General features: G+C 43.4%; 1 protein-coding gene across 4 annotated transcripts in view; it reads left to right on the plus strand.

Annotated features, from left to right (window-relative positions):
• FANCB (FA complementation group B) overlaps positions 1-2,260 on the plus strand; it is a 29,108-nt gene extending 26,848 nt beyond the window's left edge. For all 4 annotated transcript variants that reach the window (XM_034756559.1, XM_034756583.1, XM_034756566.1 and 1 more), the window contains one exon: positions 1,707-2,260. In XM_034756559.1, coding sequence (XP_034612450.1) covers positions 1,707-2,127 — 421 coding nt within the window. In that variant the 3' untranslated portion in view covers positions 2,128-2,260. The remainder of the gene's footprint in view (positions 1-1,706) is intronic.
• The last annotated feature ends 16,600 nt before the right edge of the window (positions 2,261-18,860 follow it).

An 18,860-nucleotide genomic window follows, 5' to 3' on the forward strand; every position in this document is an offset into this window, starting at 1 on the left:
CCTGGACATAAAATCAAAGTATATACAGGACTAATGCTATTTAATATGTCAAAATATACAGTTCCATGAACGTGCAATTATGTATGTTCAGCAACTTTAAGGGTTGTCTTTGCTTACTACCCTTGGAAAATAACACACGTCTCTGAGTTAGATCTCTGGCTATATTCCCTTGGCACTAGGAGTTGGAATCTTCTCACTGCTAACCATAGATCTTCAGCGAATGGATGAAGCTTAGCCGTTTGCAAGCCTTCCTGGAGGCTTTCTTATATGCAAACTTCATGAGGCAGTTTGGAGAGTGAAAATATCTGCAACTCTCATGAGTTCCCTACTTTTTTCAGCTTATAGCAGTTCATTTTGAATTGCAAGATTGTCAATTCAGGAAAATCCTGAATTTCACTAAAAGGTAGTAATATAACTTTTATGTAAATAAACTAAATTTGCCCTTATCCTTAACACTGTGATTAAAAATAAGAAATCTACAAATGCTGATCTGATCATTAACCATTTTTTCACTTAACACCTCAAAGTGACTTTTAATTCAATATTCTGTATGCCGTGCTGATTAATTCCTGTCCTCAAATTCTAAAATGATAGTATAACTCTTTGTCTGAATAGTCACGATTGCCCCTTCGTTATTTTTTTTTCAGTGTGGATCAGTTGAACTAGCATGTATCCATGTTTGGATCTTACCTGTTTGAGAAATGGGTAGGCCACAGAACTTCTTTCATCAGGCCCAGTACTATGTTAATAATAGCAGTATTATTTGGCTTAGTAGCCTACGCAGTATGCTACATGCTTCTCAAACATGAAATATGGTACATTCCCTGCCCTGAAGAATTCAGTCTAAAAGGCAGAATAAAGAGAGGGTATTACTGATGTGCCTTTATAACTATAGTGGGCTCAGTTTTTGCTCAAAATAGGGATTAGCCTCTGTTTCATATGAAGAATACAGTGTATCATCACCAAATTTAAAGAACATTATTTGAGTAAAAATTTCCTCATCTGAGGAACTCTGAATAAATCCGCTAGTGAAAACTGATTCAATATCAGTCTTTTTAAGAAACTGTGTGTCTCACCATTGTTTTATCGATTTGGCTAACAAACCACTGGCTAGTTATCCTTCAAACTTCCCATGTAATTAATTCATTGAAAACTAGTGCCAAGTGTACATTTGAGGAATTCTGGTTATATCTCTAATCAGAGTTATTAACTTCACTGTATCACTTTGCCCTTATACTTATAATTAACTCTCATTCTAATACCCATTCAACTCTTTACTATACTTTAATGTCCACACAAAACACATTGTAACTTCCTTGTGGCTCAGCATATAAGGAAACACACTAACTCAACACATTAATCTCCTTCACATTATGGGCACCCCCTAAATTACAGTCCAGTACTTCTCCCAGAAACAGATGATACACAGCACTCTTAACTGTGGGTATATATTTCAGCACTGAATATTTGCTGATGTTGCACAAGTCTGCTTAGCATTAATTCTTCAGCTATACAGTAGTTGGCATAAGCTCCAAAGGGAAGATTTTGCTTGTCTTTCCACCTGCAGGAAATATAACTTAAAAGATTTACACAATAAGATGTCTAGGTAATTTCCCCAGTCAGCTTAAAGTAGCTTCATTGTACAGTTCCACTAACCAATTTTGAAATAATTGTATCCTTGTGTTGATGATTGTTTTATTTTACAGAAATCAAACTGTCTTGTTCCAGTGCCTTCATAGCCTCCTTGGAGTTCTCCCACCAACCTGCAAAGTAAAACCCCTGAGGTTAGGAAGCAAGGACATCCTTACTGACCAGTTTGCACTAGCTTTGGAAAAGGAAATGGTCACCCTTCGGAGTTCTTTCTCCTCTGCAGTAAGTGAAGTTGAAAACAACTTGACATTGAGCTGTGAAGCAGACAAGAAAATGAGCAGGTTTACAGTGTCATCTTTGGCTGACAAAAAGGAAGCAGTGCGGCAGCTCAGAGAGGAGCTTCAAAACGAACAGAAGCAAAGTGCATTGGGTATGAACCGAACAGTGAGCGGTGCCCTTTACAGACAAATTAGTTTGGAAATTATTGAGGCTCAACTGTGTTCTGATACGATTGCATGGAGACTGAACATTTCATAATGACTCCTCTGAAAATTTATTTTGAATACAATTTTATTTAAATGACACTATCAAGCACTATTTATATTTTGTTTTTACTTTCTATATGTAACTCCTTTTTAGAAGATGTAGAATAAAACTTTTTTCTACCGGTGTTGTCACTACTGTTTGATGCACATTTTCCTTTTTTGAAAGTACTTAGTATTAATATAGCTTTTCACTTTGTAAATCATAAATTGCTATAAATAAATACCTATATTTTGGCTGATAAAGCATAGCCAGTTTGACACTAATGGAACATTAAAGATGGACCTCTAGGACAGCTAGATAGCAAGTACTTTTTACAGTTTTAAATAAAGCCTGTAAAATGTCTGTTGTAGACATTGACAATACTTAGATTTGTATTGATTTAAAACTGAATCTTAAGGTTGGGATTTACAAGAATCTAAAGAAGTTAAGCACCCAGTTTCCATTGAATTTCAATAGGGCTTGGGCACCTAATTCCCTTAGACTTGTAAAATAAATTGTATAGACTTCCTCTTTGGAGAGGTGAATCAAAAGTGGTACCCATAATTTCAGGTGACCACACTCTGCTAAAATAAACCACCTCAATTTGAGTCTCCTTATGGTGAGGAATTGGTAGCTTTGTTCTATTTCCTTAAGATAAGAAATGTACTTCTACATGTATAACATTGACTTCCAGATATTAATGGGCAATTTAGAAATATGTTTGAGATGCAAAAATAAGGAACATCACAACCAAATCTAGAGCACATTTGAACATTAGTGGCTGACTATAAATGCAAAATTAGGTTATCATCAAATAAATAATAACGCTGATACTGGGAAAAATAATCAAACTACAGAACATGTCAAACAAACTTGTCGGGTTTTGGTTACATTAATGGGGAAAGAGAAACAAGAAATCAGACGGTCAACTGAGGCAAAATGCAATTAAGATAGTTGTAAGTATTCATTAGATTTTACCTAAATAGTGAATTTAAGTTGTCTGGGCTAAAGAGCTTATCCTTTATAAGGAAGGACTATGGAAATACAGTAACTGTTACACTGCATGCATGCCCTCACAGTATTTAGATTGTAAGCACCTTCAGGAGGGAATCTTGTCTTGTCAGTATAAAGCCGGGATTGGCAACCTTTGGCATGCGGCTCGCCAGGGTAAGCATCCTGGCGGGCCGGGCCGGTTTGTTTACCTGCTGCGTCTGCAGGTTGGGCCGATCGCGGCTCCCACTGGCCGCGGTTTGCTGTCCCAGGCCAATGGGGGCTGCGGGAAGCAGCAGCCAGCCCTTACCCTGGCGAGCCGCATGCCAAAGGTTGCCGATCCCTGGTCTAAAGTGAACTGTATAAGAAATAATAACCCAAACTATACCAGTCTGCCTGATATTTAACACTTATCTATAAAATAAGATTCTAGGATTTTCACCTGTCTGCATGTCACTCTGAAGACTAGAATGTCTTGAGTCAACGCAAAGTGATGGAAACAGCTACAAGCAGAACTTTTTGTTCAGGATATCACCAGGTTGAATCATCACAGGGTTTTGTGGTCTGTTGCTGTTGAATTTTAAGTTCCCAGCCATTTTGACTTTACAAATTACACGTGTGTGACAGAAGGCATGTATCTATGCCATGCCAAGAGACCTAGACTATTGTGCTATTAGAGGTAACTCAGCTAATCACCCAAGATTGCTCTTCAGTTAATTTGCATGCAACAATTTCATTGGTTGTATAAGGGAGACTGTACAGATGGCCCAACAGCCCGTACCTGTGACAGCATGGATTTTCCGCTACTAACGTATAATACATTATTTAACAGTTTAAACCACGGTAAATTTTTTCTAGAAAGTTTGAACAATTGTACAATATTATTTTTGGCAAGGTTAAAAAAATCAGACCTTTCGCATGGGGAGCATTTTTAAAAATTGCAATATATCAAATGTCTTGGCCTAGAAACTCCCAAATTTGCCTTCAGCTGTTTGCCTTCACTGGGATGGGGGATGAGTGTGATGATTAGTTTAAATATTAGTTGATACATATATGAACCCCACTGCAATCCAAATCTACATAGTCATATGCTTTAGGAAATCCAACAACCAGAGGGGCAAACTTGCTGAAGTACATGAACAAAACCAGGAATTTTTACTAGGTATGTTCTATTGAAATGACTTTGATTTATCATACTGTAATTCTAATATTGGGAGAGAACCCAGATAAAACTGATTGAAGTGTCATTTTTAGTTGAGTGTTGGAGAAACTGCTTAGAGTAAGTTGTTCAAAGTTGTCTTATATCAAATATATCACTGGCTTTCTAGATCTCAATTTCTCCCCCTTTCTGAGTTGTTTGGCCCATGCCTTGCCTTCTGCAAATACTGGAGGGAATTCAAATTTATCGATCAGGCTCTAGGATGTAGCCACTTTCCTTCCCTTGCAGCAGATGCTATGGCAGTGCAGAGTAGGTATTAGCCTTTGTATTTCATCAGTTGCAATCCTAGCTTTTAATGCTTATTTATTTATTTGGATCCAGCAGCATGCAAAATACTTCCCTCCTCCCTACCTTTATTTTTGCCCTGAGGGACTAAAAATTCATGGGCTTTACTCCCTGAATGGGCCAGGCACTAAATTCTTTCCATGTGTCTGTTCCTCCTTATCTGTCATAATGGAGCAGGCCAAACAGAGCAAGTCAAAGGTAAAGAAATTATCCATCTACAAGCCACCCTCTCAGGAGAGGAGAAGAGGAGCTTTGTCGTGAATGCTTCCAGGCCAGAGGGTCTTGTTGCGTCAGGGGAAGGAACTCAGGGTCTACACTCTCTCTTCCACATGGATATGGTGTCTACAGAGCAACATTCTATAGATACAGTTGAAAGTCCATAAGCCATTTCAAGATCTTCTCTATGACGTGGATATCATCCATTTCACCTTGGAATCCTTATTTGGGGCACTGCATTAACGACGTGTGATGGTTTGGATGTTCACTGCAGTTGCACAAAGGGTAGTCTTTGATTTTCCATTTGTGCATCAAGTAGCTGCATCTGCCATGGTTTGTTTGCGTGCAGTTCAGTGTGGTCCAAAGTCTGCATGATAGATTGAAACTGGAAGGGTGGCTTGTTGGGTCAGTGATAACGTGCTTGTTTGGAAAGATGGATGAGCTCCAGGCACTTTGCCATTCCCTGGACAGATCCAAAGACATGAAGTGGTCACATGTCAGGTCCATAGTGCTTTTCATGATTTCAGCTGTTGTTGCTGTATGTTGTCCATAACCTACCTGATGGGAATTTCTGGGTAGTCTTTGGCACGTTTAAGTTCTCGTGCTGTGGCTATATAACTAAATGGAGGATCAATATTTGTTAATGCAGAAAGCCACGGTAAAGGCGTTGGTTTTAAAGTTCCTGTAATGATTCGCATGCTCAGATTCAGCCTGCATATCCACAATTTGGATATGGCAGCTTTTTGTTCACACTGGTGTATGATGCTCTGAACTGAGTACACCAGGGCCAAAGCTGATGTTCATAGAACTGGGACAGTTGATCCCCAGCTTGTTCCCGCTAACTTCTGGATAATGTTGATGCTATCTTTACTATCTGGTTTCTAAAATGAGTGATTTAGTAACTGGGCCAGAAAGGTGCTAAGGTTTCTACTTCATCTTTATAATAAGAAAAAGATCAGGAGGAGTCCATGCCATCTTAAATTTTAGGAGGCTGACTGGTCAATGAAGATGAAAGTCAGGATGAAAACTAACTAACTTCTACTCTCACTACAATCTCTCCAATGCGGACCTGGAAGGCGCTTATCTGCATATTCCAGTCAAACCCTGTCACTGATACAATTTCGAAATAAGTTAATTATTAATACAATTGCCCTTTGGGCTATTGTCCACTACAGAGTGTTTGTGAAGATCTTGATAGTGATGATAACCAGATGAGGAATCTACAGTCTCCTCTAAATGCATTCTAAGATGACCTATTCATCAGGGTATGTGATGCTCTGACCGCTAGATCAGGACTGGGAGACAGGAACTCATGAGTTTTGATGCCCGTGGCTTACTGCATGATTTTGGGCAAATCACCTAACCTATTTCCTCATCAGTAAAATGGGAATGAAACCTATCAACTTGATAGCACTGTGAGGATTAATGTTTGTACAGTATTTTGAAGACGCAAAGCCCTGTAAATGCTAAGTAGAAATTACTTATGCTGAGTTTAAAAAAAAAAAAATCTTCTTAGCAGTAGCAGTACAAAAAAATTATGCATGAATCTTTCCAGAAGCCAAACAGCACAGTTTTCTGAACGGATAAGTCTAATAATGTAAATTTATATAAACAGCTCAGATTAAATAATTTTCCCAAGGGCCAGGTTTTGCCATCCTTACTCTCAGTTGCATAGATCCTTGCTGAGTAATAATAATAATATTGCAACTGGGATAACTGTGGAATAAAATGTTGCTCAACATAAGAGTGGCAGACTGTACCCCAAAATGAACTATCTGTATTATAATGAGTGGTAACTGTTAGTGTCTTCCACCCATCACTACCCTAATTCTTTATCTAGGCTTGTAATTTTTCTCCATTAAATTAATTTCCTTTATTACTGAAACACAATATCTTAGATGATATGTTGGCATTTGTTTCAGCAAAATAAATGTACGTTTATTTGTATTAAGATAGTGGCTGGGGACCAAGACTTCATTCTGCTAGGGCGTGTACAAACACAAAAGGACAGTCTGTAGAAAAAGGCCTACAAATATCTAAGGAATAAAAACATTTTGCATGTTGGCTTATAAATGGCATACTAATTGCATGTGGCTACTAATACATACCTAAATATATTAAAATCCTGTTTTATGCCAATAATAGTGGTTTTCCATTTCACATAAATTTTTTTTTTTTTGGACTTGAAATGTTGTGTAGCTTGCTTTTACAAATAAGAAAATCTTTGTGCACTTTTAGTAATGATATAGTGATTAATATTTATTTGAAACTCTCAATAGATGTTTTACCCCAAAAATTATATAAAGACATTATTCTTATTTTCTCCAGCTATTTTGTGGATCATCTAACTCTTGAGTTTTGAGTTTGCTTTATATTTGTCTCTAGCTTATGTGGATACTAGAACCTTGACTCTAATCACAAAAATTTCATAAGAACAATAAGGTTAAAGATTTTTTCCCATAACCCTGGCAGTAAAGAAAAAATATTCTGTTAATTAGCTGTATCAAAATTACTTTAGGAATCATTTACCAGTCTGAACAGACTTGTGGCTTCTGCTCACTCTCTGTTGGTCAGTATCTGTCGTCATGCCTATAGCCTGATTTGGGGTGTGTTAGTAATGTTGATGTAATGTATCCACTTAATTTAATTAATTGGTTTTAATTAATATTAATAATACTTATGGATATTAATTAGTATGGGTTTAGACTTGCCAATTTGTTTGATCAGAAGATAAAGTTCGTCCTGAATCAGGCTTCACAGAGTTTATAAAAGGACCTTCGGGGGTAAGCCATGAAGCTTACACTGAGACAGATATAGTCATAAAGACCTTTTATTAAAATCAATGAAATAGTAAGCAAATGGTAAAACAGAATTACAGAGTTACAATTGTATTACTGTTATTCAAGAGATACATATGATGATACAATATTACGTGCTGCAAACTTTGGTTAATACTCACACTCTGTTTTAATAACCCGGTGTTGGAAGATAAGGGACCATGCCTGTGGCGGTTCCGTTTTCACACCTCTTAGCAGAGGAATCTAATGCAGAGCTGTTAAAGCTGTTTACTCTTTAACTTAATAAGACTTAAACTGAAATAAAGCATAGGGAAACCAAGCTTAGCCTAGTCCCCTTAAAACTTAAAGTTTGAAAATAAATAAAGTACGGCTTATTAATAGTTAATAGCCATCGTAGATGGGTAGCATCGATACATTGTTGAAGGTGGAAACAATGAAGAGTAGACAGGAGTGGGTAGATTCATCTCGCCATTTGGGAGGCAATCGCCTTTTTATAGGGCATTGGTCGGAAATCCTTCCTCTTATGCCCAGATTTCATCCTTCTCCCACAGAAATGATAGGGTACACTTACCTCATAGGCTAATATGTATGTGTGTATGGATGACAGGTATGTACGTACTTGTGGTGTACTTGTTAGATCTGTGGATACCACTTTGAAAAATCCCCTTTGCCATCCTTCATTCTTTATTGGTTTAGGCAAAAGGTCTCTAGAAATCTGTGTGGGTGTTTTATCTATTTTTATTTTTCTGGGTAAGGGTCCCAAAATGTGCTAACTTTGCCTTAGCTTAACATACAGGGTTTTGGCCTGTAGGTCTCTTGCATTACAGCCAAACTTATTTTTACTATAAATCTATAAGTCTATTACATCAAATACTCAAATTTATAAGAAAAGATATATTTATACAAACAAGCAGATTAATCCTTAGGGCTACATGTCTAACTACATATCCATGAGGTTGTTTTAAAAAATGAACTGTCTAGACATTGCAAGTCAGTTTTGCAGAAGTTAGTTTTGTTTGATGCTATTCATTAGGATGGCTAACTCCCTATTCAGTAAAAATAGCTGCCAAAATAAATCTGCTGAACATTTACACCACAAGACTTCAGCACAGTAGGAGATCATTTGATTTCCTTGATGTAATTATTGGATTTTGAATTTGGCCAGAGCACCAGGCTTAACTTTTTTCCCCTAAAGTAAACAAACTCTTAAATGACCACAATTGGACTGGACATTTAGTTTGGCATCTCATTTAAAAGAGGATACCTTCAGTAGAGCTGTTTGCCCCTCACATCATTCTTGCTAAGATCAGAAGTTCACTAATAGAGTAGGATGCCATAGAGGAAGTTCCCAAAGAGTTCTGGAGAAATGGATTTTATTCCAGGTATTTCCTGGTTCAAAGAAAGATGGAACTTTCCAACCCATTCTAGACCTTCAGATGTTCATTTCTGATCAGGAAGTTCAAATTCCACATGCTTACCCTATAGCAGTAATCGAAATACTGCAGGAGAGCTCATGTCTCAGTGTTCTTCCTCAAACTAATGGATCTTATGGTTTCAGCAACATACGTAACTTGGTATGCACATCTAAATATGAACCCTCTACAGCACTGGCAAGCACACATCATTCCAAATACAGAGAGCATATTTATGAAATTTGACACTAGCCAGGAATGTGTTCCTATCCATCATGTTGTAAACTCAACAGTGTAATGCTGTCTAAGGAGTTGCATTCAACTGCCCAATTCAGTCAGCCAGTCACCTCTGACTTCTCCGATCTGGTTGGGGGGCTAATTGCAAGAATTTGACAAATAACTGTCACTGGGGTTTCTAGGAGAAAATACTCCACATCAGCATTCTAAAGTTGAAAGCCCAATTTGTTGCTCTTAAGTCTTTTCCTCATCACCTACATGGGAAAGTCATCCAAGTAGTTCCCGAGAACACTACAATGATATTTTATGGGAACAAGCAGTGGGGACACATTCCAGCATGGTCAAAAAGGCCATCACTCTTCTGAAGCTGTAAGTGGTGCACCACATTTCTCCTTTAGTTCTCTGCTTTTCAGAGGAGTACTGCTTGCCAGACCCCCAAGAGCAGAAATGTCATAGACCACTTGAAGGAGAAATAAAGGCTACTGCCTGTAACTGGATTTCTTCAAGATAGACTTCAGACACTCACACTCCCTGCCTACCTTCCCTTCTTCCTCAGAGTATTTGTTGCAGCTTTGGATCTGAGGAGATGGTGAAAGAAACTAAAGCAGTTGGTGTGCCGTTCCCCCTTTTTATAATATTGCCCTTTGAATGTCCATAGCTGCAAGAGGGCTCCAATAGCCACTGATGTTAGAAGATTCCACCAGTCCAGACTGCACCGTCCATGCATCCCAAGAGTGTGAATGTGTGGAGAATATCTCAAAGAGCTCCAGTTACAGCTGAGTAACCTTCATTTTTTAAAAATGTTTTACAAAATAGGTATGGTTTTTAGTGCTGCTGTATATAAAATTACACACACACTATGTTAAAAGAACATTAAGGTTGCAAAGTCAAGCACTTAAAAGGTAGGCAACTTTAAATATGGCATTTCCTATCTCTAGCAAGTGTGAACTGCGATTTTTTCAAAGGTTTGGCCAATTTTGGACATATTTTCACGAGGATGGTGAGAGGAACAACCCTCCTCCCCAAAGTGTAGAGGCACTAAATAGAGCTTGGATAGAAACAATTTTGTGAGGGGGTCTGCTTAAAATATTCTCCTAGGGTTTTATATAAATTTACATTAATTTCTGTAAACTTTTGTATAAAGTCAGAACAGTAGTAATCTTGCAATGGAGAGGGTCAGGATCTCAAATTTTAAGTCACTAAGAGGTAGCACAAGAGTATCATGAGATTATCAGAATAGATTGTTTTTTACGTTTGTCTGAATTGTGATTTTTCAAGCTTTTAGTATATGTGAAAGCTTATATAAAAAAGCAAATCTACCCTATGGATAGATACAATTGATCTGTGGGCAGGTCAGTTTCTAGCTTGTGTAAAGTGCACACACACACCTCTCACTCCACCCCAAAATGGCCACCTCCCTTACTTCATGTAGAATCCCATATTGGGTCCTGCCGTTGCCATCTCCCATTTCCCCGCCAGTTAATTTGAACTGGGCTTAATTCTTAAATCTGCCCCTGAGAAATCCATACATGTAATGTCAGCATTTTAAATGTGTTCTCTAACAGTTGGAACATATGTGAAAATAAGTATTTTAAGTTCCACATAGATGTTTTCTAATGCTTGGAATACAGCTCTACCCTGATATAATGCTGTCCTCGGGAGCCAAAAAATCTTACTGTGTTATAGGTGAAACCGCATTATATCGAACTTGCTTTTGCTTTCCAAATGGAAAGGTGCAAAATCTGCAGGGCTTTTTGGCCAAGAACCAAAAAGGAGCATGATTTCTGCCTAAAACAACTGTTAATGGAATCCACTCTCTGCCCACAGCCAGCTGTGGACCACCAGGATCTGGGACCAGGAGCATCCGTATGCAACACGGTGCCAAGGAAGGACTCTAGCACAAGAGACTCTCAGCACTGGCGCTCTCTGGCACCGCATCCAGGGATAGAAGCCCGGCACCTCTCGACTTCCCCGGTGATGCACAAGAGACACAAGAGGGCCGAAAAAGGGAATTCATCGGCCCCGACACCCGTGGGACCGTCAGGGGATGCACAGGTGCTCCTCAGAAAGGACCTGACGCCAAGTCAGCACGAGTCAGTGCCGTTGACTTGGGTGCCCCAGAGAGGACCGTTGAGTCCAGCACATAGCGACTCTCCAGCAGGGCAGTGCCAGGTGGAGGTGCTAGAGCCACCCTCCACCCCAGACACTTTTGAAGCCACCAGAGACCTCATCGAGATGACGGCTGCACAGCCCCCGGTTCTCAGGGTCAAGCCTCTGGTGCCGATAAGACCGGTACTGTTGAGAGGCAAGCCCGCTATGATGTGGCTCTCACAGTCCCGGGCTTGGCACCATACCCGGAACTGCTCTCGGTCGCCTTCGTCACGGCATCGCTCCCCAGCACCGAGCCCCACGACAGCACCTCTGGCACTGGCGACGTGACACTTCCCCTCCCTGGCACCGAGGCCAGACCAGCACCGAGCCCTAACACCAACAGAGGACCAGCACTGACCCATGGCGCTGGGCCTTTGTCCTCGATTGCCAGCACCGGATACCCACTACCAGTCACCATCGCTGGATCCCAGGCACTGGTCCCCAGCGAGATCATCCCAGCACCAGTTCCCCACCTCATTGTGGCACCAGTTGTCGGTGCATGGCGCCTCGGCTCCACCGTGCTCCTCGCGATCGGGATCCGCCTCCTCTGAGTCTGATGCCGACTCATACTACTCAAGGCGCAGTTGACATAGGTCCGAGAGGTGACGAAGGAAACCTCCACCAGCCTGGCAGCCACGGTGGCCCTTTTGGACCGCCCTGGGCTTATCAGGCCCAGGATACCTTTTAAAGGGGGTCGAGATCAGTAGCCTCAGAACACTGGCGACCCCACTCTCCCAGGGACAGGCCTACATCTCGGGGATCCGAGGCCACTCTGTCCCAACCGCCCCTTCAGGCTTCGGTCACAGCAGAGGCGACTCCAACAGGGGACCAGCCACAGAGTCAGGCTACAGCCCCTCAGGAAGTAACTGCTGCAGGGGCATGCACTGACCAAGAGGAGGTCAGGGAGCCAGAGGGGTAGGGGGACCCAGTGCCCCCTCTGGCCACCTCATCCTCTTCCCCTGATGAAGCTGTGCCGGGGCGTCAGCATTAGACCCTCCTCCGATTGACCATAGGGCACATCAGGACCTCCTTAGGCAGATTGCCTGCAACATGGGGTTGCAAGCGGAGGAGGTGGTCAAGGCCGAGGACCCCATGGTGAATATTCTCACTCCCGAAGGTCCATCATAGGTAGCTCTGCCTTTGATCAAAACTGTTCAAAATAACATGAAGACCCTAAGGCAGACCCTGGCCTAGATTCCACCGACCACCAGGAGTATGGAGAGCAAATACTTTGTCCCTTCCAAGGGCTATGAATAGTTATTCTCGCACCTGCAGCCACACTCTCTGGTCATATCGGTGGTTAACGAGAAAGAGCGTCAGGGACAGCAAGGACCAGCCCCCAAATCTAAGGAGGCAAAAAGGGTGGACTTATTTGATAGAAAGCTCTATGCCACTGGGGACCTCCAGTTGAGGATAGCTAACCAGCAAGCTATCCTCAGTAGGTATAACTTCAATTCATGGACCTCCGTGTTGAAGTTCAAAGAGCTGATCCCTGTGGACTCTAGGGCCGAATTCTCTGCCATCATAGAGGAAGGGAAGACAGCCGCCCGTACCCTCTCCTCAGGCATAGCCATGAGAAGAACATCATGCTTCAAGCATACGGGCTAACCCCAGAAATGCAGCAAATTCTGCAGGACCTTCCCTTTGAGGGCGTGGGGCTCTTCTCGGGGCAGACAGACTCCAAGCTGCATAGCTTGAAAGACTCCAGGGTGACCAGGAAGTCATTGGGAATGCATACACCGGCAACCCAAGGGAAACACTTTAAGCCCCAACAACAACAATATATCTTCCTCGGCCGAGGCAGGATTTTTGTAGATGAAGGGGCAGGAACGGCTGGCAAAAACCTTCCAACCCTCCTTCAGGGCAAGGTCATGGCCAATCCAAACCTTCATTAGGCTCTAAACGGCCTTTTGAAGATGCGCCTGAGGATGACGCACCCGCCACACCACCGGATCCTTACCTATGTTTTCTGAATCGTCTATCCCACTTCTACCGTGCTTGGTCCCAAAGAACATCTCATCGCTGGGTTCTTCGTACGGTAGAAGTGGGATATTATTCTCTCCAATTCTGCTCCTCCCCTACCTCCTATCCCTCTTCCCAATCCCTCTTCAGGGACCCTCTCACGAACAGTTCCTTATCCAGGAGGTGAAATTGCTCCCCACTATAGGGTCAGTGGAGGAGGTTCCTCAGGAGCTAAGGGGACAGGGTTTCTACTCCCATTATTTCCTAATCTCCAAGGCAAAGAGAGGGTGGGTCTAAGACCCATTTTAGACCTGTGAGAACTCAACCAGTTTATGGTGAAGTTGAAGTTCCGCATAGTCTCCCTGAGAACTATTATCCCTATTAGCCCTCAACATGAAAGATGCATACTTTCACTTAGCCATTCGGCCTGAGCATAGATATTTTCTCCGGTTTGTGCTCAACCACAAACACTATCAAGTTCATGGTCCTCCCATTTGGTCTGTCGACAGCACCCCTGAGTATTTACCAAATGCATGTCGGTCGTAGCAGCCTTCCTCCAGAGGAGGCAAGTGCAGGTATACCCATACCTAGATGACTGGCTGCTCAGGGGCCATACCGGGGGCAGGTAGAGTCTCATGTATGATTGGTCAGGTCCACTTTTGAGAGATTGGGACTCCTCCTCAACGTGAAAAAGTCAACCTTATCACCAACCCAAAGAATAGAATTCATTGGAATTGGACTCAGTGGACTCGGTACAGTCAAGGGCATTCCTGCCAGAGACCCATTTCCAGGCCATGACACATATTATTCAAAGCCTCAGGCAGAATCCAACCACTACTGCAAGGAGATGCCTGAGTCTCCTTGGACACATGGTGGACTGCATGTACGTAGTCAGGCATGCCAGAATGAGGCTCAGACCCCTTCAAGCATGGCTCACCCAGATATACCACCCGGGGCATGACAGTCTGGACTCGGTAGTAACAGTACCAGGACACATGCTTGAGTCCCTACATTGGTGGCTCAACCCTCAGATGGTATGAGAAGGTGTCCCCTTCAACAGTCCACTGCCCTCCTTGTCCCTAGTAACGGACACGTCAGATCTGGGTTGGGGGGCACATCTGGGAGATCTCCGAACACAGGGCCTGAGATCGCAGGATGAGCTCTCCCTTATATCAATATCAGGGAGCTCAGAGCAGTGCAACTGGCATGCCAAACTTTCCAGTCCTGGCTGCAAGCCAAAGCATGGCAGTGATGATGGACAAAACCACTGCCATGTTTTACATCAACAAACACAGAGGAGCCCGTTCCCCCCCCCCCCTCCAACTATGGGAGTTCTGCATAGACTACTCCATTTACGTGGAGGCGTCCTATTTCCCAGTAGCGCAGAATGAGCTAGCGGATCACCTCAGCAGATTGTTCTGTAATCACAAATGGTCCGTCCATCCAGATGTTCTTCATCCCATCTTTCAAAGGTGGGGATTTCCCCTGGTCAATCTATTCGCCACCCTGAGCAACAGGAAGTGCCCAATGTTCTGCTCCTTCCAGAAACACAACCCGTGTTCAATTGTGGACTTTTCTGCTGCCCTGGGGAGACCACCTCATGTATGCCTTCCCCCTGGTCCCACTTGTACACAAGGGGCTGCTCAAAATTCTGCTAGCTGCAGGATGGCCCCATCAACACTGGTACACCACACTTCTGGAGCTGTTAGTGGACACCCCGATTGTGCTACCACTCTGCCCCGATCTGATCACTCAGGACCACTGTTGCCTCCACCATCTAGACCTCCAGTCCCTCCACCTCACAGCCTGGGATTAACATCAGTTAAACCCTATGGCGTTCCTATGTTTGAAGCCAGTAAGGGAGGGTCTACTTGGCAGCAGGAAACCATCCACCAGGACTACTTCTCTAGCCAAGTGGAAGAGATTCATTTGCTGGTGTGCGCAGCAACACATCTCCACTCCAGGTATCTATACCACTCATCATGGAGTAAATTCTGCGTCTCAAACAGCAGGACCTAGCAGCAGCATCTGTCGAGGTGCACCTCGCTGCTATCTCAGCCTTCCACCTGGGAATGTCTGGATGTTCCGTATTTGCCAACCCCATGGTAGGACGTTTCCTCAAGGGCTTGGAATGCCTATATTCACAGCTTAGGCAACCAGTTCCCGCATGGGACCTTAACCTGCTCCTCTCCAGGCTCATGGGGGTCCCCCTTTGAACCACTGGCAACTTGCTCCCTGCTCTATTTGTCATGGAAGGTGGCCTTCCTGGTATCCATCACATCAACCAGCTGGGTGTCTGAATTAAAGGCTCTGACCTCCAGTCCACCCTACACAGTCTTTCACAAGGACAAGGTGCAGCTCAGGCCTCATCCAGCCTTCCTTCCCAAAACAGTGTCACAATTCCACACTGGTCTTGACATTTTTCTACCTGTTTTCTATCCTAAGCCTCACACCAGTACCCAAGAGCAGAAGCTGCATCCACTGGATGTTCGGAGAGCGCTAGAATTCTACGTCGAACACACGAAGCCGTTCAGGAAGTCGAACCAACTGTTCATGGCGGTAGCAGACCGGATGTAAGGACTCCCGGTCTCATCTCAAAGAATATCTTCCTGGATCACATCCTGCATCCACATATGTTATGAGTTAGCCAAGGTCCTAGTCCCAACTCTTATGGCACATTCCACAAGGGCATAAGCCTCGTTATCTGGGTTCGTGGCCCAAGTCCCGATACAAGAGATCTGCAGGGCAGCAACTTGGGCAATGGTGCATGCGTTTACCTCTCACTATACTATCACCCAACACGCCAGAGTTGATGAAGCATTCGGCAGGGCGGTGCTCCAATCAGTGATTCCTTAACTCCGACCCCACCTCCGGGGTACAGCTTGGGAGTCACCTGATTGGAATTGATGTGAACAAGCACTCGAAGAAAAAAACATTACTCACCTTCTTGTAACTGTTGTTCTTTGAGATGTGGTGTTCATGTCCATTCCAATACCCACCCTCCTTCCCCTCTGTCAAAGTAGCCAGCAAAAAAAAAACTGAAGGGGAGTCGGCAGGGTCATATATTGAGTGCCATGAAGTCACCACTCCAGGGGGCTCCACAGCTGACCCAACAGGAGCTGCTAAGGGAAAACTTTCTGACAACCCTGCATGTGGCGCGCACACACCTGATTGGAATGGATGTGAATGACACATCTCGAAGAACAACAGTTATGAGAAGGTGAGTAACTGTTTTTAATTCAGAATTGGATGGGCAAGCCTCTACTCACTAGGAAAGGTTCTCTCATGCTACTGGTGAAGGGGTGTATGAATTTGTCAAGCTCAGGTTGACCATTTGGGTTTTCGCCATACTCTGTCTATCAGGAATCGAATCAACCTGTCAGCAGCTTACCTTCCCAGGAACTCAGTGTGTTGGCAGATACTTTCAGTAGGCATTTTACCATTAATCATGAATGGGAGATGCATGATACGGTAGTGAACTATCTTTGCTCAGTGGGGAACCCCTACTTGGGATCTGTTTGCCTCCAAAATAAACAGGAAATTCAACGTCTACTGTTCCAAGGAAGCTCTAAGTCAATGCTCAGGGCAATGCTCTGCTCCCTGGTCAGGATATCTGAGCTATGCCTTTCCTCCCTTACCACTCCTACCTTGAGTACTACGGAATGTTCGACAGAACAGGGCATGAGTCATCTTCATCGCACCCAGTTGGCCTAGACAGTTTTGGGTCTCATATCTCCTCCTAATGTAATCTCATCCTCTGATTAGCATCCATTCCTTTCCCAGTCTCTTGACCCAGGAAAAGAGCAGGATCAAGCTTCCCAGCCCCAAAGCACTTTTACTTAAACTCATGGGTTGATTTTTTTGGATGGGCATCAATCCTAGAATGTTCATTCTGTGGAGCCATAAAACCATCCTTAGTTACAGCAGGAAAGATTCCATTAGGAAATGCTATTCAGCCAAGTGGAAGTGTTTTTCCATTTGCGCAAGTATCTCCTGTGTCAGGAGGGGGGAGGGATAGCTCAGTGGTTTGAGCATTGGCCTGCTAAACCCAGGGTTGAGAGTTCAATCCTTGAGGGGGCCATTTAGGGATCCAGGGCAAAAATCTGTCAGGGACAATACTTGGTCCTGCTGTGAAGGCAGAGAACTGGACTCAATGACCTTTCAAGGTCCCTTCCAGTTCTATGAGATAGGTATATCTCCATATAATAGCAGATATTCCTCTTATTTTGGACTACCATCTTTCTCTCAAAATGACTGGGCTCTCCCACACTTCTGAGTCCATCTGGCAGCAATCCGTGCGTACCATCCACCATCAGATGGTTCCTTAATTTTCACTCATCTGTTGACTGACAAATTCTTGAAAGGCCTAATCAGAACCTTCCCACCAATAAGGAAGCCTACCCCTCACTGGAAGTTAACCTTGTACTTTGACACTCACTAAGCGTCCCTTCGAACCACTGTCGCATATTCCATGTGTCATCTATCAGTGGTTGCATTCCTTGTGATCAACACTTCATCCAGAAAGATAGGTGAGCTTGGAGCCCTAGAGGCAGATCCACTGTACACTATATTCCACAGGGACAAAATCTCATTACAACTACACCCAAAGTTCACCCACAAGGTACTTTCAGAGTTCCACCTCAACCATCTCCTTGCCTGTGGTTTTTCTGAAACCTCATGCATCTCAGGAGAAGAGGTGACTTCATTGCCTGACATGTGAGTCTTGACTTTTTACCTACAAAGGACAAAAACAATCAAAAAATCACTTAGACTGTTTCTCACCAGTCAAGCAATATGTTCCCAGAGGGTCTCTAAATAGACCTTGGGCTGCATCCTACTCTGCTAATAGCTGTCACATCTTCCTCCCTCTTATGGGGTAAGGGCTCATTCTACAAGAGCACAAGCAACGTCAGTTGCAATGCTTCAGGAAGTTTCCTACTTGACATTTGCAATTCCACTACATGGAGATCCATCCACACATATTTGAGATGTTCTAGTACAGGACTCCTCTACTGATGCTTCCTTTGGGACAGCGGTTCTTTAAGCTACTCTGCTGCCTGCATTCTCGCATCCTCCTCTTACCTGATTACTTTTTGTCTGGCATTGGAATATGTATAAGGACCAGCACTAGAAGAAAAAGTTACTTACCTTATAGTAACTGGAGGTTCTTTGAGAAGTGTGGCCTATCTATATTCCACTACCTGCCTGTGAGGGATCGTAGGCTGGGAACTCAGGCTCCCAGGTCATGCTCAGACCATGGCTGCCACCGAGGAGCTCGCCCAAACCAGTGGAGAAGGGGTTAGAAAAGCTCTAGCTCATTGGACCCTGCCCATTAAGCTCCTGATTGGAAGAGATGTCCAGCCCCACCGATTGCATGGACAAAATTCCTGAGTTTTTCTGATTTAAATCCTGCAACTAGGTGAATCCCTGGCTGGCTGTTACTACAGGACCTTGTCTACTTGCCTGACTCCTGAG

Source organism: Trachemys scripta, chromosome 1 (assembly GCF_013100865.1).
Source record: "Trachemys scripta elegans isolate TJP31775 chromosome 1, CAS_Tse_1.0, whole genome shotgun sequence".
In the NCBI taxonomy this organism is placed as follows: Eukaryota; Metazoa; Chordata; order Testudines; family Emydidae; genus Trachemys; species Trachemys scripta.